The sequence below is a fragment of the Takifugu flavidus genome, chromosome 6 (genome assembly GCF_003711565.1).
Source record: "Takifugu flavidus isolate HTHZ2018 chromosome 6, ASM371156v2, whole genome shotgun sequence".
Lineage (NCBI taxonomy): Eukaryota > Metazoa > Chordata > Actinopteri > Tetraodontiformes > Tetraodontidae > Takifugu > Takifugu flavidus.
Genome location: NC_079525.1, coordinates 6,728,332 through 6,750,155, shown reverse-complemented (window position 1 = coordinate 6,750,155; position 21,824 = coordinate 6,728,332). Strand labels below are relative to the sequence as shown.

Sequence of the window (21,824 nt, the reverse complement as noted above, 5' to 3'; positions counted from 1 at the left end):
ATTAACTTATCCTGAACAGCCACAAGGTCAGTCATCAAGTGGGCGCGTGATTGGTTTGTGACAGTAGGGAAAGTGTGTGTGCGTGTGTGTGGGAAGGGGGGTGGTGTCTCGTATTTTTATTGGTATGAATCATTGACAGAGTCACAGGGGCCCCTCACACTGTGAGGATAAGTGGGTGACGGAGCCGTCCTGACCCCCCGAGGTGCAGGTTGATCTCAGAATAATAGTATCCGTTCCATGTTTAAGCGGCATGTATAATTCAGCAGGGGCAATTTGGAACAGTGACACCTCGTTAGGACTACTGCAGGGACGGGGAGAGGAGGAAGAGGAGGAGGAGGAGGAGGAGGAGGAGATCCTCAGATGTGGTTTTTAACAGACGCAGAGGTTGGAAATTGGAAAGGACTTATCGCAGCGGCGCAATCCTCAGCACAAACACTTGAAAGCAACGCGAGTCATGAGACTATTTGTTCTCAGGTAAACATTGTGACAGCGTGCACGGTGTGTGCGCAGCACTCAGAGAACCAGCGTATGTAAACTACTCACAGCTGAGGCAAAAGCAAGACGCTGGTAATCACAGGAAATCATCTGGTGCATTGATATTGTGTTCTTACTGTCTGTGGACCTGGTGCTGCAGCCATATACTGTATATCACCATATGGACGCAGACATACTGAATGTTGTTGCTTTTACTCCCCCAGCAGCCACAATAGATCTTCCAATACACTGAGAGAACAGGTATACAATTAATCCAACTTTTATAACTAAATTAGATGCAGGTAAAATGGTTGAATGTTTTTTTTTTCAACTGGAAACAAGCAAAAGCCTAAACTCCAATGAATTAACCTTTACTGGATGTTATCTGTGGCCAATTCAAAGGGAAAAAATGAATTAGACATACATTTTTCAGACCCTTTGAGTTTTATAGCCACATCTTTTGGAGTTCTCCCCCTGTATGCAGCTATTGGGAACTGCAGGACCACTCACAGCATATGTCGACATCCTCCCATGATGCACCGGAACATTGTAAGTATATATGATGGGCAAATGACACCAATATATCTTTTAAACATGGCGCTAGACCGGCGTTAGGTTGCCAACAAGTGAGCTACTGGAAAAAAATGCTAACCCTGCTGTCTCACTGGAAAGTTTGCTTAGCATTTCTGCAGCCGTTCCCCCCGGAATCCAGAAATAAAGTGGGTGACTTAAGTCTTTAGCCATCTTGCTTAGCCGAAGTGAATAATCAAAACATATTGAAATTTCAGATGCAGTCAATATGCTTATCTTCCCAACCATCTGTTAAAGGCAATCTCATCAGTGACTCTCAGATGATGACGCAACGCTCCTCGCAGGCTGCACAGGTTTCATTGCTGTCGAGACAGTAGCCGCTTCTTCATTTGAATTGCAGTGGGAAGGGGGGGAAAAAGGGAGGAGGAGGAAGAGGGGGAGGAGAGGGGCGCAGGGCTGAGCTGCCAGCTCAGTTCAAATGGGAATCTGGTCCTCGGGGTACATGCACATGTATGCATGTGAGAGACAGATAGAGGAGCGAGAGGGAGAGAGAAGAGAAAATGCAATTCCAGATTACATGTGCTTGTGCTGCAGCGTGGGTGGGCATGTGTCGGAGGAGGCGAGGGAACGAAGCGAGAGCGGAGATTGAGGAAAGAGTGTGGAGATGATGGAGATTCTGCCCGGCAGCGAGCGCCTGAACCGATGTGTTTGACATTACGTGGGATCATCACGTGGAGTCACCAGTAAATTAAAAGGCAAAGAAGAAGCATTATTATTAAAGTGGAAGTGGAGAATGCTTAGCACATCTCCTAGCAACCGCTAGACCAGACACCATTTTGAATCGGAGCGTAGCTCCACAACAATGGTGGCAAAAACAAAGTTGGTATCATTCTCGCTGCAGGGAAACTGGTTCAACCTCGTCTACGGAGCTGAAAACCTGAAAAGCATCCCATAATTTGACTGTTGCAGCTTAAGGAGCGTCTCAGTCTCAGCCACCTGACATCTCAGCTCTTTGCGACTCATTTCTGCCCACCAACCTTCGTTTGCTGATTCAAGCGGTTTCTATCCTGCTGTCGCCGACCAGTTTGACTGGAAAAGTCTCACGTGATCTTGATGGGAACTTTGGTTTACCTGCTTCTGCGAGGACCCAGAGCGGACAAGCCCCAGGGGAGACCGAAGGGCTCCTCGGACTCTGTCACCTGGCGTCCGCGCTGATCTGATCACGGTTGACAGTGCGAGTCTTCACCGGGAGTCTTCACCGGGATTTGCAGCCTTCCCACCTGCATCCTGTGCGATCACATGTGATCAGATCATCCTCTCCTGCTCTGGACACCCGTGCACATTTACAGTCTCCCACAATGGACGCGGCGCGCAATGAAATGCATGAGCCGCCGGGCGCTTGTTTGCTACGATCATGCATATTTAGAAAAGCGCGGCCTCATTTATTCACCTGTAGTGTGGAAAGTGGAAGCGTCATGGATCCGACAAGCACAGGAGCTGGTTCTGCTTTTGTCGGCGGCGGCTCTTTTAATTTCGACCAGCGTCAGACTTTTGTGCGGTGGACGCCATGCAGCATCACCGCAGCTCGTCGCGTTATTTAGCACTAAAAGCCTCGTCTGCAGCAGCTCTTTGTAGTGAGTGACTGAGGTGAGAAGAGCATTCAAGGATGTTTATTGCCGTTCCTCTGAGGAACAGAGAGGAGACTTCCTACCTCTGGAAGGGTTTAACCTTAAATTACAATCAGACATATTCTAAAAACCATTAGTGTTGTGCACTTTCCACCTCCTGGTATCAACTCGACGTGCCTGTTTTCTGAGGCAAATTAAGAATTTATTAGGAAACAGGAGTTCTTTTGTCAACTGTATCGAGCTTCGGGGTAAAATTGTTCTTTTCTTCCTCAGTGATGATGTTAAAAGCACACAAATGTCCACAAACATTGGTGTGATGAGAGATAAAGACAGCCTAACGATGGAGCTGATGCTCCAGCATATGGTGGGTGTGAGTGTGCAAGTGTGTGTGTGTTTGTGCCCTGTGTGCAGAGTGTACACATGCTATTTGAAAGCTGAATAGTAGTCTTTCGTCCTTCAATAGCCAATTAACAAGGGCCCATTTAATTGCAGTGGTTTGGGGAGGGCATAGAATTACAACTGGAGCAGAACCAAGCTAAACACACACACACACACACACACACACACACACACACACACACAGACTGAGAGTTTATCTTAATGAGCAGAGGCATCAGCTCTCCTTGTCACTCACCCTCTCCTCCTCATCTGGGGCGGGGCGTTCACATTAGACTCCTCCCACCATCCAATAGTGTGTTTCTTTTAAATCTGATGACCAACCTCTCTTCCTCGCCCTCATTCCTTTGTTGCTCTTTAAGACTTTCCTGCTGTCATAGATGAAAACGGTTGCAAACTTGTGACAAAATATTTGGATTTACATGAAATTTCCTGAGCCTGCAGGTGAATTTATGTTCCCCACAACTGACTTGTGTCCCACAGGTCTTTCACCTTCCGAATGAGGTTAAAAAGGTTAAACCCTCGTGATGATCAAAGCCACTCAGCCATCTTGGTTTCCGTCTCACAACCCTTTCTATTTTAGAAGAGCTCTGATTTAAATTGTTGACTTTGTTTTCAGCCATTTTCCCTCATTTTAATGGCAGAGTGATAAAGTGAGCAACTGCCTCTCGCCACGTGTTTCTTCTCGTCTCGCCTCGTGCTGTGAGCTTAAATCAATCAGTCAAGTTAATCATCATCCAATCGTGTTCATTAACTTCTCTCTTTCTCACGCAGGCTCCTTTAAAGGCATGTGTAAGCAGATCGATCACTTCCCCGAGGACGCTGACTACGAGGCGGACGCTTCCGAGTATTTCCTACGTGAGTCCTCTTCTACCTTCAAGTCAAATGCTAAAGTCTTGTTGTCTGTTGCGTCCCTGCTACACACACTCCCAGCACAACTTCACACAGGTGACCACATTCTTTTCAATGTTAAAAAATGTGTCTCACAAGTACTATAAAAGTGGGGGGAAAGGGGGTTAGAGAAAGGTGTATAAGGGGTGTGTCTGAGGTGAAAAATGAAGGGATGAAGAGGATGTAAAGGATGTTGGAAGTTTTCCACCAGAGGAAACTGTGGGAGGGAGGTGAAAGAGGACAGGATCAAGGATGTGGTGGCAGGAGAAAATAGGAGAGAGAGAGAGGTGAGGGAGGTGAAGGACAGGGAGGAGGGTACCAGCGCGGTGCTGTTGCGCTCCCAGAGGCTCGTCAATTAGGACACTTTTTTACTATAAATACTCCAAGCTTTGCTATGTGGGTCATACCTCTCCATCCCCTCCTTCCACCCATCCAGCCATCCTTCCATACTTCCTTCCTTCCATCCATCCATCCATCCATCCATCCATCCATCCATCCATCCATTCATCCATCCTCTGCCTGGGGGGGGGGACAACATAGTCAGCTGAGCGAGATTTCGACCTTTAAGGCTACATTTAAATCCCAATCTATCCCTTTAATTCATCTCTCCCAGCTCTGTCTGGAATCAATGGTTTTCCGTGCCATGATCAACATTCCACGGACAGATATGACACCTTACATCAAAAACAAATGGGATCAGGATCGGGGTTGCGTCACGCCCACAGCTGCAGCCTTGCGCGGTGACCTGAGAGACGGGTCGTCCCAAATTTCAAATCCATTTGGTGCCAACGTGCCTCATTAGAGTTCTGCTGAATCCGGAGGCGGCAGCCATGCCATTGACATCTCCCTTCATTCATTCGGATGATTCGGATCAAACACCGGCAGGACGCCGCCATTTGTTTCCCAGTAATTGACAAGCTGGGCCTCAACAATGGTGAAATAAAGCAGACTGAAGATCCCCGCTAATGTTTGGGTCCGCCAGAGATATAAGTCGCGTTTGATGTCATGTTTCCTCATGGCTCAGACGTCCTTTTAATGGAACAGCCGGACACTTTTAGCCGCACGCTACTTAGGCAGGCATATATTGGAGACCATTTTCAGCAGAGTTGATACTTCTGTGGTGCAATAGACAGGATTTATTGCCCTGTGATTGAGCTAAGGAAACAGAGAGACATGGCTGTGTGTTTAAGAATGTGTGGACCCTTTATGGTGCTTGACAGTACAGAAGAGATTTACAGAGTAGCTGCATACATCTACTGTCTAGTCAGTCCTTGCTGGATCAGGACTTTAATTGCATGTGAAATGATCCTTCGGTCCTTATTTTTATTGTCTTCTGAGCATCACTTCAGTGGGTTCTGTGATCAAATAATAATTTGAAATGTGCTCACGAGGCAGCTGTTGCATTCTTTGTTTTTGGCTTCCTGTAATCTTGGGTGATGGAGTAATCAAAGCTGATTTTACTGCCGTGCTCACTGTAAATCACTCCAAATAACAGTGTCGGCTCATTTACCCAAACGACAATGTAAAGTGTGGATGATGATACACACTCACAGATGGAAACGACGCAACATTTGTTTAGCACTCATGCACGCTGCCACCTGGAAGAGTCCCAATACAACCAGAGCCTCTTACGAGTTGTCACTGATTAGCTTGTTAATAAACAGTGGCTGAGACCACCAGTGAAGGAGAGGCGATACCATTCTGTCTTCCCTGACCCACAACAACACTCATATGCTGGTGCTTCAGTTTCCAGAACGGTTGCCTGGCACTTGTGGATGCCAATCCTGTGCAAATTAGATGAAAATAAGGTGTCACTGTACCTGTAAAGGCTGAAGTTCTGCCAAAACTGCTCAGTGCCTCAGTGCCGCGATGCTTCTTGCACATTTTTAAAATGGGATTACATCAAATTTTACACACAGACCATTGGTGTGTGTGCAGCTGGGATGGGGACAACATGTTTTATCAGTCATAAAGATTGATGGGAAACCAGAAAATGACCCCAAACACAAGTGTAAGAGTGAATGTGTGTGTGGTCTGCAGTGGATCCTGAGCCCACCCTGACCCTGCAGTCAAGAGGATGGATGGATGGATGGATGGATGGATGGATGGATGGATGGATGGATGGATGGATGGATGGATGGATGGATGGATGGATCCTTGATGCTCCATCACTCCTGCTGTCTTACATTAACTGGGATGTGGCGGCTGTGGCCCGTGTAAGGAGCGATGATTCATCTGTTTAACGGCTTTGGTCAAAACAATAACTGTGGCATAAATAAGTGCAGCAGCCTTTTAGGTTCAGTGAACAACAAAGCCCACCTTCCAAAAGGTGAAGGACATATTTGCTTGAAACCTTCAATAGTGAAACACGTACAAACGCTTAAACCAACGAAAACACAGATATGAATATTAGGATATTAGTCTCTGCCTCCATTTTTGGCCCCAAGAGTCTTTTTGAATCCTCAGTCTCTCGCTCTCTGTGAAGTTTCACCCCCACCCCCCGACACACACACACACTCTCTCTCTCTGGGTGAATATGTACACATGGTTATGTAAGGACGAGCAGTTAGCCTTTCTCCTGCAGCAGTACAATCAGCCACAGAGAGAGGACGGAGCCACCATCCCAAATCATCACGACGGCGTAACATAGAGGACGGGGCGTACAGTCTGCTGTGCTGACGTGCACATTCTGTACTGCAGAACAAACTCATTTTGATCTAGATAATGATCCTTTAATGCGTACCATTGACTGAATCCTGTGTGTGTGTGTGTGTGTGTGTGTGTGTGTGTGTGTGTGTGTGTGTGTGTGTGTGTGTGTGTTGTGGCTGAATAGTATAAATTGACACCACTGGCATCATCAGTCTGGTAAGAAAAGGGTCTGATGTAGCCAAGATCGGGTCAGCATCATCTGGGTAAGCTCATTCAGTTATGTGAAAATGTTCTGCGTTACACGCTGTCCTGAAAACAAAGGACACCACATTTGCCTCAGCCTGCTGAGCCTCTGAAGTCCCGCGTGAACCCGTTTTTCATGTGCAGCTAAAACGCTCTCTGCTTTTTTTCTGCATGAATTTCAGTTAAACATGCTCTTTTTTAAAGATATGTTCACATTACGTGGAAGATTTGGAAACACGTTTTGGTTTTTGACTAACAAATCTCAGGTGTCGGACAGGAAGTGCTCTCTTTTGGGCAAATGAGGTTGAATACAAAATATTTTGCACTCTTTTATAAATAAGCCTTCTTGTGGATGATTCAATGTGTATGTGTGTGTGTTTGTGTGTAACAGAATAAATTTAGGAGAGTGTAGCAGCTCTGTGTAGGCAGAATTAGATAGGAGGGGTGTGAAGTACATAACAGTGTGTGATGGTGTGTTTTTATAGGTGTGTGTGTGTGTGTGTGTGTGCGTGTGAGAGAGAGAGAGAGAGAGAGACAGAAAAAAGAGAGAGAGAGATCATGCATGGAGGTGTTGAATAGGATTAGATTTGGCTAAAAGCTCAGCTCTGGCCCTAACTGGCTTGTTGAAGGTCCATACACAAACACACTGGTTCCATGTCTTCACTGAAAAAGGAGCCGTCACAAAAACTTTGATTTCCAACTAATCCTGCCAAGAAGTTTCAAAGATCTTGAAAAGTGTTGATTAGATGCACCAACACGGGAGCATTTACTGTGAAGGGAGTAACGACCGCAGGGTTTCTCAGGTTCCCTCCTGAGATCAAGATCCTTGCACGTCTACCAGGATGCCTCTGTAGAGCTGGGCCTGGGGAGGGGCTCACTGAGTACCTGGAGGCCCAGGTTCAGCCCACGGGGGTCACAGGGATCGTGCAGATTGAGCAGCGGAAGTGCCGCACCGGGAGATTAAGAAAAAACGTAATGAAACAAATTTAAAAATGGCACCACGAAGGTCCGTCGCCGCTGGTGGGATTAGGGTTAATAAGTTCTCATGGATGTAGGAAGCTGTCACTTGTGTAAGTGCCACAGTGAAGGGACTAAAGTCCAAGGTCAGGCAGAATCTTAGGAGATTGGTTGAAGCTGTATCACATTGTCTGTGCTCATATCAGTGGATGCGTCACCTCTGAACCTCGAGTCTTCAGAGGTGAATCATCCCCAATTCAACACTCGAACGGATGGTTCAGTATCATTAAACATGGAACCTCAACCAGGCGCTTGATGTGACGGTCTGCATCTCGGTCCTGCTCACAACCACAAAAAAGATGAGATCTCAAATCCAGAGACAGAGAAAGAAAGAGAGGGGGGAAGGAGAGAGGAAGAGAGAGAGAAGGGATGGGGAGGGGGGTAGAACCCAGAAATGCCCGGAACACTGTGAAGCAAAAGCTGTACGCAGTAATGCCCTTTCTATAAATAGACTGCCAAATCCTCGTACATAATTCTAATACTCTTGAATTAGGAGGAGGTGCATGACGTCACTCGGTGATGAGGTCATCGATGCACTGACGTCGCCGCCTCTATTTTTGGTCGCAGAGTTGTGACATGGAGGCATATCACGATTAACATGAGTAATGCGGCATGATAATGACTGGCAGGCTGTGTGTGTGTGTGTGTGCAGAGGCACAGATCTGCCCAGTGGTGGGTTTTGCTTATACAATATTTGACACCTTACCTTCCCGACAGGAAAGTGTAAACAATAAGTCTAATAAGAATGATAAGATAAGACTCTTCACAGCCACTGACATACCATTAGTCGTGGTTTTAGTCAAGTTCTAAGTACCACATGTTTTTGCTGCTGGGCTCTCCCACGTGGGTGGAATGTGTGTAAGATAGAAGTTTGATGAGTGTGTGTGCGAGAGAGGGATCGGGCAGATCGTTGCTGCGTAGGCAGTGTACAGTGTGTATGGGAAACACCCGCTTGAGAGCGGGAGAGCGAGCAAGTGAGTAGGCGGGAGGCTGATCGATGAGTGTGTTCACTTTGTAGCTTGTTGAGTGTGTGTGTGTGTGTGTGTGTGTGTGTGTGTGTGTGTGTGTGTGTGTGTGAGCGAGAGAGAGAGAGAGAGAGAACTCAGGAAGCTCCCATGGTGGTGTCCACCCCCGCCTCTATAATTCAGCAACAATTACAAGGCTCTCCTCTGCTGCAGCTAATGAAACCATAAGTCAGCCTGACACACTCGCACCACACACAACCACATAAACACACACCTCTGCAGCAGAACTAACCAAGCAGTGTGAGAAAGTGTTGCTGGAAGTGTAGCAAACAGATGAGCACCGTGGTGTGTGTACTCTAAGTTAGCATGGTGCATTTTGCTTGGAATAGAAATTCAAAAAAGAGTTTTCTCTTTCCACCAAAATGGCCGATAAATTCCACGAGATGTTTCCTACATCAGCATCCTCAGTGGTCATGGTTAAGGCTCATTAGCAGACAGACGTCAATGCGGTTTAACTTCCGGGATCTTGTTTAGTAGCTTGTTTCGTTTTTGCTTGGCAGCTTCTCCATTTTACCCCCAACAGACACATTTCTACGCTCTCACTGATCAATCATTATTTTACAAACAGACTTTAAGATCAAAAACTCTGCACTATTTCATCAGCTCATCATGTTTGTGTTAAATTGTCAAATTAGTCACACTGAAAGGATAGTTGCCTTTCCTCGCCAAACTACCACAATTTTACTGATGATACTTTGGATTTTTTTTATTATTATTATTATTTTAGCTGAGGTGTGAGGGTTTTTTGTCCGGGCAAATGAATCAAGATGGGTGGAACCAGGATGCTGAGCTTTCAGCATCAATAGCCAGAATTGTTAGCAGAACATAGCTGTCAGTTGTGATGTTTCACTCAATTTTCATCCTATTAAATAATTGATTAAAGGTGAAATGCTCAGGGCGCATGTAGATTAAAGCGGAAGAGATACCAAAAACAATCTCTCTCCACTCCACAAAAATCCTCAGGTTTCCCAGACCACCTTGTCACTCAGCGGCAGACTTCCCCAGTCTGTGAGCTGCGTTGTGCCTGGTGGCAGAGTTTACCCGCAGGCTAGCATTTGGTTAAAATTCCTCCTTTTAAAGCCCCTGCCTCCTGCTTACAGTGCTAGTGGAGAAGAGGGTGAGAGAGAGGAGGAGCGCACCAGGCATTGTAGAGAGGTGAGAGCCTGCCATCTTCAAACCCCATCTGCCTTTTTTGCTCATCTGATTTCATTATCCTCAGACAAAATTCCCACTTAAAGTGCCATATCCTCATTATTTTAGTTACAGTAGCAGGCAGGATTTAAAAGGTCCAGTGTTTTGACAGCAGCGGTGATGCCACCGTGGAAGCATGCTTGGAAAACCAGGGGTCGTAAAACTGATCTGTTTCTGCTTTAGGTGTCCCAGCAAATTAATGGGAATTTTCAAAAGTTTGAGTGGGCAACACATCAGCGTAGACCGCAGAGCCTGACAGGTGTAACAACAGTGGAGACGGCAGCTGGGGCTCAGGAAACAGTCAATAAAGATTTGATTAAAAATACAATCTCCCTGGCACTCGCCGCCCGGGCTGGAGCGCATCACATGTGTGTCAACATCAGCAGTGTGTTCACCTCTAGTGAGTGATAAATCAAGTAGAACACGAGAGTGTTTGTGTGTGTGTGTGTCTGTGACACCACCCATTTCTGCTTACTGTGGAAAATGTGTGTGTGAGGTTTGAAGGCAACCTTTCCTGACAGCATATGTCAATGAAGAGGAAGAGATGGGGGTTAAACCTAACGACCTAATGGATAATAGGAGGAGGAAGAGAACATCACAGAAGGAAGATAGAGGTATAGAAAGAGTCAGTGTGACGTTCACTTACCCTGGAACAAACCTGAGGTTAGGGCTTCATTTCAACATTTGAGGCTGTTTTCATGTTTTGATCTTATCTTGAACAGTGGGGCTGAACCGCATGCATCTGATCCGTTTACAGAAATCACATTGAGAGAAGGTGTGAATCACAATTATTTGGCGGCGAGACGGGAAATGTGCTGGGCACAATTAGCTGCACCACAGCAGCTACTACAAATCACAACATTTATAACGATATGTTTGTTTTATGTGAATCTTTTTTAGCTGTGCTGTGGGAATATAAGCAGTAATCATAGAATCTATTAAAAGTTCAGTAATTTGACATTGGCGGTCTCAGAGCCCACATCAGGCTCTGCAGCGCCACGGCGAGCCCGAGGCCAATCAGCAAATCAGCCACACGCAGAGGGCGAACAGACAGACAGCTGATGGACAGACTGATAGGAGAGGAGGAGAGGAGAGGGACATTGACTGCATAACGGAGGAGAGATATCTGATATAGATAGAAAAGGAGGACAATCGGGGAAAAACGAGAAGATTTGTTCCCAACCTCAAAACAACAACAACGGACTTCAACATCTGATTGTCTTCACCTGCTTCCCAGTGAAAATGGGGTTTCACAGTTCGAGAGTCATATTTTTAGCCTGGGTCCTGGGGTGATAATTATGGTAATCATTTTTCTCCTCTATGTGTGTCCAGGTGCTGTACGGGCCTCCAGTATCTTCCCCATCCTGAGCGTGATCCTGCTCTTCATGGGAGGGCTGTGCATCGCCGCCAGCGAGTTCTACAAGTCACGCCACAACATCATTCTCAGCTCTGGCATCCTGTTTGTCTCTGCAGGTGAGGTGTGAATGACAAGGTGCCCAACGAGGGGATGGGGGGGTGGCAGGACAGAGAAATAACAGTTGGTTGTTCAACTGATCACGGATTTGCTTGTTCCCAAAGTTGCTTCCCTCTGTGCAAAGTTCCATCCTCAGTAAAAGATTTGGACTTGTCTGTCTTTAATTACTGCGCTGTGTCGCCATGGTCACCACGGTCGCCATGTTGCTGCGTAATGGTACATCGCTCGCCTCGGGACACGGACGTTCTTGTGTTCACGTGCGGTTGTTCTCTGGTTCTCGGCACTAGCTCACCTTCAGAGTCAGGAGTGAGTGACGGACGCACCTCGCTCTGCTTCTCTCCCTCTCTTTCACGCTGTCTGTCTTGCTCGCCCTGTTGCTAGGCTAAGATGAGGCCGCCGGGATTTCACTCTAAAAATACGGTGTCCCTGATACTCTCCAGCTCAGCCCCACCTCATTGAGGCCAGCGAAGGCCTCAAACCTCACCCTGCATCTCTCTCTAAAACATATTGTTTCATCACTTTTGTCCAAATATCTGCATAGGTGACCTTATTTAAAAGCACGTTGCAGACCACATGCTGGCTAACAAGGACAATAAGCACTGTTGAACTTGTATAAGGCACAACCTTAAAGTCTGTGTGAGAGGTTGGATTGTACTCATTGTCCCCCTTTCCTTGTCCCAGGCCTGAGCAACATTATAGGAATCATCGTGTACATATCAGCCAACGCAGGGGACCCTTCCAAGAGTGACTCCAAGAAGAACAGCTACTCCTACGGTTGGTCCTTCTACTTTGGTGCCCTCTCCTTTATCATGGCTGAGATGGTGGGCGTGCTGGCTGTGCACATGTTCATCGATCGACATCGGGAGCTGCGCGTAGGGGCGCGAGCCGCTGACTACCTCCAAGGCGCAGCCATCACCCGCATCCCCAGCTACCGCTACCGCTACCGACGCCGCTCACGCTCTTCATCCCACTCTACGGATCCCTCGCACTCCCGTGAGCCATCACCGGTCGGCCTGAAAGCCTTCGGGACGCTGCCGTCCACCGAGCTGTCCATGTACACGCTGCCCAAGGGCCAAACGGGCACCCCGACAGCCACCTATAACTCCACTGAGAGGGACCACAACTTCCTGCAGGTCCACAACTGCATCCAGAAAGATCTCAAAGACTCGGGCAGCCACAGCAACACCGCCAACCGACGCACCACACCAGTATGAAACTGTTCAAGGGACCTCAGGCCCTGGAGAAAAGTTAGAAAAATAATTTTTGGGGGGTATGCGGCTAAAAGACAGATCATGCTGTAAGGAGACTTGGGTGGAGAGAGGGGGACAGGGGACGGGAGCACTCCGCAGCACTTCCGATGATCAACTAGATTCTGTTTTTAAAAAAGGAAACTAAAAAGAGGCATGCATGATTTTCCCATCGACCATTGTTTAAAAAAAAGTTTTGAATATGTTTGTAAAGATTTGAGGGGGAGGATGGGGAAAGAGGGGCTGTGGAAGCGCGTGGCGTGGTGGGCGGGGTCAGACTACCCAATGAAAGGCGAGCTTTATATTTTTTACTCTTCCTCAGTCTGATAGAAAGACCCCAGCCGATGATCCCGCTCTCACGTGACCATCCTAGAGCCCCCCTGCCCCCAAAACACCCTACCTCCCTTCAGACCCCCTTCTTTAGTTGCTGTTCTTGATTTCATTATTTATTCTCATTAATACTGTGAAACAATGCGGTGAGGGATTTTAGCAAGGAGAAATTCAGGCCGCAAAAAAAAAAAAACAAACAGAAAAAAATGTTAATATATGTATTGATTATATATTAATAATATATAAATATATATGTCAATAAATCATGACGAGAGTTCCCTGATGCAAAAACATCGAGAAAAAAAAACGCAACCTACAAGTGAGCGTAAACAAAGTCATCACGGACTGAAGATGGAGGATTCAGTGACTGGCTCAACCCATGAGCAAATTTAAGGCTTCAGCCGCTCTGATAAACTGATATCAGTTAGTATTAGATGACACCATTACATTATTTTACAGCAAAAATGAAAAAGAAAAATCTTTTGGCCTTCCGCAGAAACTTTGGCAGCTGGCGTGGTCAACCAGAGATGAAAGAGCTGCCCTTGCTTTTTGCTGATGCCCCACGTAGGGGCAGAGTACGGAGAGGTTCACCGAGGAGCCCACGGAAACTTGAAAAAGACTGTGGACAATGAAACGTCACTACTGCCAAAGACAGAGAAGTAGTGCACGAGAGGACTCGGCTACCAGCAAGGTGATGCTAAGTGACTCCAAAAATTAAGAATTTACATGCATGCTAATCAAAATCATCCGATCTGCTTTTAAGGAGCCTATGTTTTTCAATGGATGAAGGCACCACGTAAGGGCGGCGGGGTGACAATGTAGAACTTAATGTTGCAGTACTGTGTCGATATTCATCTTTTCATTTGAGCGGTTACATTGGGAGGGGGCTTCATTATAAATGAAACAATAAGAGCAAAACTTTGGAGAATATCAAGGCTTTTTTTCTCGATCTTGCATTTTTATTTGATCTCCTCATTTACTTTGAACTCACACAGCCTTAGTCTCTTTCTTTGTCTCATTTTAGTGTTTTGTTTTTTTTTTGGGGGGGGGGTTGCGTTTGTGTTGTTGTAAATGAAAATCTCTTTGAAAAGGAAAAAAAAACCGCATAATGTCTTTCAAGGTGCCAAAACTGAATGATTCTGAACTTGGATGCATCAAGTCCTGATGACAAATAAAAAATTGAACCCCAACAGGGCAAAGAAGCCTCTTTCTTGTGTCACCTTTGCTCAAAACTCTCCGCGAGCAGCCCGGCTCAAACTCAGCTGATAGATGATGTATTCTGCTTTATATTGTGCAATAATGCTCACGTATATTTGCGGGGAATCGCACATTTGATGCATGATCAACACCGCCACCGGGTATCAACATCAGGTGAGAACCCATGCTGATACCTGATGTTGCATCATCACCTGTGCTGTTGAGTTCCCTCCCAAGCACCTGTCTCTGAGGCTGATATTTGAAAAAATAAGGGGAGAAAACATCATGCTTGGTTATTAGAAAATGCAGCAGCACGGATGAGACATCCTCGGGGTGGAGACGGTTTGTAGAACCACTGCAGTGTAACTGGGATTCATTAATTTTATTCATGGGTAAAGAACACCCTGCCTCCTCCCCTCTGCACTCTGTCCAGCACTGATTTGCTTTCAGTCACTCTCGCTACATGGTCGTCTCCTTGTACGCGCACCAGTGGTTGCCTGACCTGCTGTTCCACCAGCTGTGGAATAAATGTCAGATTCTTCAACATCAGCCTCGATGTCCTGCTGCACGATACTGTGCGCTCTCTTTCTCTCTCTCTCTTGCTGCATCCCTCTCTCCTCCCCTAGTGCGATGATCAAAGTGGCCGGCATGTCTCTGCAGCACTGCTGTGATCACTGAGGAGGGGTGAGTGAGGGAGGGACATATTGGGAGGAAGGAGAGAGAGAGAAAGGGGAGTGGAGGCATTGGGCAGCCCAGCTCTGGCAGTGCCGCAGTGCCCCCCTCTGGTTTGGAGGTACGCAATGACTTTAGGTGGCTTATTCCTGCTGCACTCCTCCATCTGTGGGACTTTGATTACTCGTATGACGTAGCAGGGAGGTGCAGTAGGTATGAGGAGGCCAAACCTTGACCAGGTATGAGGTGGAGGATAAAAACAAGGGACTCACAATCATTTTTCACACAAAAAGGCTGGTTGGTACTGTGGTAGATCCATCATACTTTCTGGAACGCCAGCCACACGGGCTGCCTGCAAGCTAGATGTTTACAAATGAGTAAAGCAGATCTCTTGTCTGTGAGTTTATGTTGGTCATGGACAATTAAGAGGTATGGGACAACTTCTTACACACCTACAGATGCACACCGGGTCTGAGAAAGAGGAGATGCAGGTCAATTTCATCAAATGTCTGATAGTCATTCATGTTGGCTCCTGAATCACTTCGGGGGCTTGGCTGACAGAAAGTGCAGCATGCCCAAAAGATCATATTTTCAAACATGAAAGATTTTAGGAGAAAGCCCCCAGACAGGCAGAGCTGCAGGAGAAGTTGTAGCAGATGTTGGTGTAAAGGCTTAAGCAAGAACTTTGTGCTCAGGCTGTGTGATGACCATAAACCTGTTTGGGTGAGGAACACTGCGGTGAAATACAGCTGGAATAAACCCTGCAGATTTCCATGTAGTCAGTTGTCTTTATTACTGTCGTTAAGTCATTACATCACAGATCTATTACAGTGGACCTTTTCCAAATGTCACAGCTCTGCTCAGCTATTACATTTAAAATTTACTGTTGATGTGTTTACATGGACACGGTGCTCATAATGATGCCCAGAACAGTCAAATGTTGAACCCCACTATCTTTAACCGCAGACATAAAAGCATCAGCTGATTAACTGTTTGCCCATCCTGTGGTTAACATGTCACAGTGGACCTTTATCAGGTCTCTGCAGACCTCAGAGCTCTGAAGGAGACAGCAGCAGCAACAACTGTTGCTCTCTCTTGTGGCTAAATGCTGAACAACAGTTGTTAGCGGTGCGCTAGAGGTCTGCTCCGAGGCAGCGAGTCCGCTTTGAACTGTAATTACTGGGAGCGAATGGCTGCATTCAGAGGGACGGATGACTGAACACACTTGAGGTTCATAAAGCCGCTGGAATCGGGCTCATCTCCACGTCGGTGTGATTGCTGGCGGACTGTTTCAATATGTCTGGAAATGGAGAAGTGTCTCCCAAAGCAATAAGCAACAGCCCACGTCTGCCCCGAGAAGTTATTAAATTACACTCCCCAGACACGACCCTCCATATCAAAGAATAGGAGACAGACTTTAGGATATGGCCGAGGTGCTCGGAATGACTTTCTCAGGCTGATGAAAAGGGCCGGTGTGAACTCCACATCCTCCTCTGCAGATTTACACAGAAACAGAAGAAACAAGTGCATAATCTGCATGTTGAGACACAGCCGTGCACACCGTGACGGAACAAATCATTGAGTATTCAGGTGCGCTACCTTAACATCGGCCAGCCCTTCCAGGAAATACACGCAAGCATACAATGAAGACAGAAAAAGAGATGCGGGGGGATCATAATTACTATAATTATGATCGCCCACTCAAGAGGTAAAACTAAACACTGCTGCAACAGCAATTACAGGATGCTTACAACAATTACTGATCAAGTAAAAAAAATAAAAATAAAAAAAATCACTGCAAATCAGTTTTAAAGTTTCCGAGCAACTTTCTTCTTCTGTTAGTGGTGTCTGTGTCGATTCCAAACGGCATTGTGTGAAAAGGATAAAGTCAGAGCTGCCCCTCTGCCAGCAGGACTGTCTGCGGAATATTACTGATTACCGTCCGCTCCAGTGAGGCCTAACAGGTTAAAAACCTGCCAGGCTTCATTCGTGTGAATGGTGGCAGCTGGTCAGACAGAATAGGGACACGTTGTTTACCTGCTTCAAATGAGAGAACACTAATTAGAATGTTGATTACTGTTTGTCTGAGCCCGGCAGGAGACGCGCGCTCAATTGAAAAATTAAATTGCAGGTGCAGAGCTGGAGCAGTGAGGTGAAAGAGGAGCCACAACAGTCAGATTCAAAGTGGCCCTTTAACTGTTAATCAAATCCTTCAAAACATCCTCATGTTGATAGATTTTTAATCCCTCTGCAGCTGCGCTGTCTGACATGCTTGTCTCCATGTGTGGGAGGCAACCAAACCGTTATCAGAGCTTTTCTATATATAAAATAGTCTTTGCATGCTCAGCAACTTTGCTGAGTTGCTTAAGCCACAAGGTGCTTTCAACCAAACAGCAGCTTGTTGCTGCACGTGCGCCGCCTGTGTGCATTAGGACGGAATGTCTAAGGGTGGTGAGGTTGGATAGGCTGGACTCAGGTTCTGGATGGTGCTGCAGCTCTCCTGGTACAGAGAGTGGAAGGCCCGGGCCAGACTGAGGAATGGTGCATCACAGTTCTCCTTTTCCTTCTGTATGAGGAGCCAACACAGACACATGGGTCCACTGGTTCAAAGTCCTGAAAAACTAATAAATGCAACATATGATACAGGCCCAACACGTAGACAGTTGGACCTGAAGCACACTTACAGCTGAAGTTTCAAAATACTCCATTCCCTGGCTTTGGGCCCATTCTTCACCTTCAGATGTTTGGACCTCCCGTCGGGTAGATAAATCAGATTTGTTTCCTACAAGGACACCTGAAAACATCCAGAAAAATAAGAAAAAAAGTAAAAATGAATAAAGACAGATTCGCTGATAATGACATAATGTTCTAATTTAGTAGTAGTAATAAAAGTAGTAGTATAAAAAAAAAAGCTAATGCTAGCCCTTCATCATTCTGTATCTCGTGTTTATTGCAGTCAGATGAGCAGTAAAGATTACCGAGTAGAGTTGTGCAACAGCGGCAACACAATGAACGCAATTATTAAAGCGTGGATGTAAAACAGGTTGAATGTGTTAAGCCTGCAAATTACATTCAACGGAAAATGTGTTTAAAGCTCTTTAGCACTGTTTGTGCGGCATGAACGTCGCTGACAAATGTGCTGCCTCGTCGCATTGTACGGCGTCCTAAAGAGCTGATTACATTCCATGTTCATTATTGCACACTGTAACGTTTTTAACAGTTCATTCACTGCCGCATGCTCAGTTAAAAATATGCTTGAACATTTGTGACACTCAATTCTCTTAGTACAAGACAAAAAAAATGGCAACTGCTTTGATTTGGCCCTTTGGACATTAAGATTGGCCACCAGGTGGAGATTCGATTCACGTTTGCTGCATCATTTCTTTCATAATCTTTCATAAATGAAATCTAGATATCCCTAAACTGCCTCCTTCATATTAATAATCTTGCAGTATCGATCGTCCACAATTTTACTCTGCAGACCTGAAAACGGTTTCCTCCTCTGGGACAGATCAATACTTTACAGACATCCTCGCTGATCATTGTTTCCTTGAAAAGAATTCAGCCCTTGAATGATACATGTTTTAGGGGATTTTACCAGGAACGTGGTGACCCTGAAAGTGAGGACGCACTCTCTCCATCCACTGGCTGCAGTTGGTGAAAGACTTCTGATCGGTGAGGTCAAAAACCAGGCACAGCAGAGACGGTTCACCCCACTAGAGAGAAGAGGGTCGAGGTGTCAGCTCATGGTTCAAGCCTCCTCTTCTAGAAAGGCATTCTCACCATTTTTTCACTGGCCTCCACCAATGTCTGCTTCCCTGCAGAGTCAATAATGTAGAGCTCCTGGAGGACAAAAAAGGCCAGCTGTTATTCAGAGACATGGAGCACAATTACCTGGTTTTAAACCTGTTTGTCCTCTGATGTGAACTGAATACAGATTACAAAATAACAGTAAGGAATGGGAGAGAAGGGTCCCGGCTGGCAACACCCACACACAGAGATTTAGCAATTTTAATATTGTGAAGCTGAAAACGGTCTGAGGTGGGCAACGGCGCACTCACCACGCTGTCGTCGCTCTCTGGGATGTTCACACATTTCATCTGCAGCTCTACACCTGTCGTCTGTGTAACAAGCAGGACCACCAAGTTAAACAAATTGCAAGCTGTTTGGAGATTTTGAGTGTTCACCTCTGCCATTTTTAAAAGAATCCCCAGCTTTATTCCTCTTGTTCCTGCAGAGTTCAGTGGAAAGTCTAGAAGAGCTGAGGAGAGACATTTGGCTCTTGGCTCTGTGTACAGCAGCAGAAGCTTTGATTTACTGTTCATCTCTACACACAGACGTCGCTAATTAGCAGCTTGGCTTTGCTTGAAAGCATTTCCCCCATCCTGCTGTTTACATCCTGACCAATCCTACTCTCCTGTGTCTCCATTACTTGGAATCTCATTATTCTCAGTGTCTCAATGAAGAAAAATGTCTCCAGGGAGCTCTCCTTTGCAGCCTATTTGCGGTGGTAACAATTAAGATAACGTGCGCATCACACTGCTCAGTGAGAATCCAAGAGGAGAGATTTTCAGTTCGAAAACATGGTCACCATTTACACCCCAGCAAAAATGTACACCCCCATCTTTGTCAGCAAAGGTACGATACAAGAGAGAAGTCCCTTTTCAACGTATTGATAAAAGCATGACATAAACAATGTGTATGTCGATCGCTAGTGCACAGTGAGATTTTTTATTTCAGGGCAAATATAAGAGGCAGCTGTGAAGCATGAAACAGAATGCACAGAGGATATGAAAAATATGATCTTTTCATAGATGTATTCACGGGCTGTGAGATCTAATGAAGTCCTAAGTGGATTGGATGGTTGCAGTCTGCCTTTCACTTCTACGTACGTGCTGATATGAGATCAGTGCCGACCTTGAAGAGGTTTCATCACATCAGCACCAAATTCGAACGTGATTTGATCTCCTGAGCTTGCACTTAGCCGTATATGTCAAATACTGGAGATTCTAAAGCTGCAAACATACGCTTATCTCTCTCTCACACACTCACACACACACACACACACCCAGCTCGACTTCATTTCATACACAGACATTTCAGATTAAAGGTGCAGCTCTCCCAAATGTGAGCCGTCGAATGAGCTGAAATGATGCATAGGAAGGTTCTGGAATGTCAATGAGGTCTTATTAGTAACAAATAAGCTTGGAATATAGCTAACGGGCTGTCTGACATTTTCAACAGAGGATGTGTGCAGAATGGCCAACAACCTCCGCTACCTTTCAAAACCAAATGCTGAAGATCACGCACGAGGAATGCACAAGGACGAGCTTTGCTAACAGGGCTGGTTTCTCTCTTTGACAGTTACAACAGAAAGGGTGAACCTCTTTAGAATGTAATTCAACAGGAGATGGTGAAGTGTTAATAAGTGATGTAAATACAAAATAACAAGAGACACTTGTGCTTTTTGGTCACACGTTTGCGTTTTCAACAAATTCAATTTTTATTGTACTAATCCCTTGTGTATAAAGGGTAAATACTAACCTAAATGTATTTATGTTGCATTTGCGGCTATATTTACATCCCATGTGTGGTTCCCCACAGCTCATTAAGGTTGACATCAGTGAGTCCATATAACCCCATATATCAGTCAGTTTAATGGCAAGGTTTGAGCTCTCTGAACTTTTGCCTTTTCTTTACATGGGAATAATTGATAAACTCTGCTGTTTTGCACTTTAGTGATTTAGTAGATTTGAAAGCCCTCTGCAGGTCCTCATGAAAACTTAAGACATGGAATATGATGATCATAATCAAGGGTCACTTATTTTGATTAACAGCGAGTTATACTTATACATACACACAGTTAAATCGATTGTGATTTTAGGAATAATTAACTAATCATAAAAAAAATCGACAACAACTTGACTATGCACACAAAAATGAGAGAAGAAAAATGAAAGTATCGTCATAATATAAAAAACAAGCAGTTACTATAGAGACGGTGAACTTATTTTCTGCACAGCGTGGTATGTAATGTAGGTGTATAATTGCAGGATGCTATAGAACACAATGCTCTCACCATGCTATAGTTCTTCTGGAAGAGCATCCCATCGCTATGGAACATCTGTGTCAGCGAGGATTTGCCCACTGCAGCATCTCCTACAGGACGAGACAGGGTTGTTATTAGGATAATCAAATACTCACAAGTTTGGGACCATGTTGGAGCTGAGCGGTCAGAATGCTTAGCTTTAGCTTCTATATTTAACGTCAACCTTAGATGAGAGCTAACTGTCGTAAAATCTTACCAACAAGCAGACATCTCGCTCTGAGTTTGACCATTGCTGTTGACAACGTTCAGGCACTCTAGAAGAAGGCGTCTACACAATATTTACTTTTGCTTTTTGCGTTTTATCCTGGATAAGTATCTCCTACACCTCGGCAACACGCTCAAAATGCGTCGCTTAGCGACCAGCGAACGTGGGCGTGTTTATTGTGACGTCAGGGAGAAGTCCTCTTGTGCCATTGGTGAATTGTCACTGACGTTAATTAAGGGAACTTTATTTCCCGAGTTTTGTCTGCCAGGGATAAAGTTAATGAGCATGTCCACTACAGATGCGTATATAAAAATATATGATTAAAACTCCTATTCAGTACAGGAGGGGCGCAGTCATATCAAAGAAAGGTAGGAATTCTATGAAAATAGGGAAAAGCCTTATAACACACACATTTTTAACCTATATATATTTAGGTTTACGTTAGGATATATTACTTGTTAGGCTTAATTGGGCTTTTTTTCCCCGAAGGATACAATTTCCCAGTACCTGCGATGGGTGAAGCGCATGACTGCCCACTCAACGTC

General features: G+C 45.5%; 2 protein-coding genes across 4 annotated transcripts in view; one reads left to right on the top strand and one right to left on the bottom strand.

Annotated features, from left to right (window-relative positions):
- LOC130527761 (voltage-dependent calcium channel gamma-2 subunit-like) overlaps nucleotides 1-14,298 on the top strand; it is a 32,764-nt gene extending 18,466 nt beyond the window's left edge. Inside the window, exons 2-4 of the mRNA XM_057036496.1 lie at nucleotides 3,804-3,887; nucleotides 11,378-11,518; nucleotides 12,201-14,298. Of these exons, the coding sequence (XP_056892476.1) occupies nucleotides 3,804-3,887; nucleotides 11,378-11,518; nucleotides 12,201-12,733 (758 nt within the window). The 3' untranslated portion in view covers nucleotides 12,734-14,298. The remainder of the gene's footprint in view (nucleotides 1-3,803; nucleotides 3,888-11,377; nucleotides 11,519-12,200) is intronic.
- Nucleotides 14,299-15,733: 1,435 nt separating this feature from the next.
- ift27 (intraflagellar transport 27 homolog (Chlamydomonas)) lies at nucleotides 15,734-21,443 on the bottom strand. 3 transcript variants are annotated; one of them, XM_057036500.1, is made up of 8 exons: nucleotides 21,271-21,432; nucleotides 21,045-21,124; nucleotides 19,153-19,253; nucleotides 19,027-19,086; nucleotides 18,749-18,808; nucleotides 18,564-18,681; nucleotides 17,650-17,759; nucleotides 15,734-17,531 (listed from the first exon to the last, which is right to left on the bottom strand). In XM_057036500.1, exons 3-8 carry the CDS (start codon nucleotides 19,159-19,161, stop codon nucleotides 17,394-17,396), a joined length of 495 nt encoding a protein of 164 aa, XP_056892480.1. In that variant the 5' UTR covers nucleotides 19,162-19,253; nucleotides 21,045-21,124; nucleotides 21,271-21,432; the 3' UTR covers nucleotides 15,734-17,393. The 3 variants fall into 3 exon arrangements, with proteins under 3 accessions (XP_056892480.1, XP_056892479.1, XP_056892477.1); XM_057036499.1 differs by lacking the exon at nucleotides 19,153-19,253 and having other exon boundaries at nucleotides 15,734-17,586; nucleotides 21,271-21,443; XM_057036497.1 differs by lacking the exon at nucleotides 19,153-19,253 and having other exon boundaries at nucleotides 21,271-21,443.
- Between the last annotated feature and the right edge of the window lie 381 nt (nucleotides 21,444-21,824).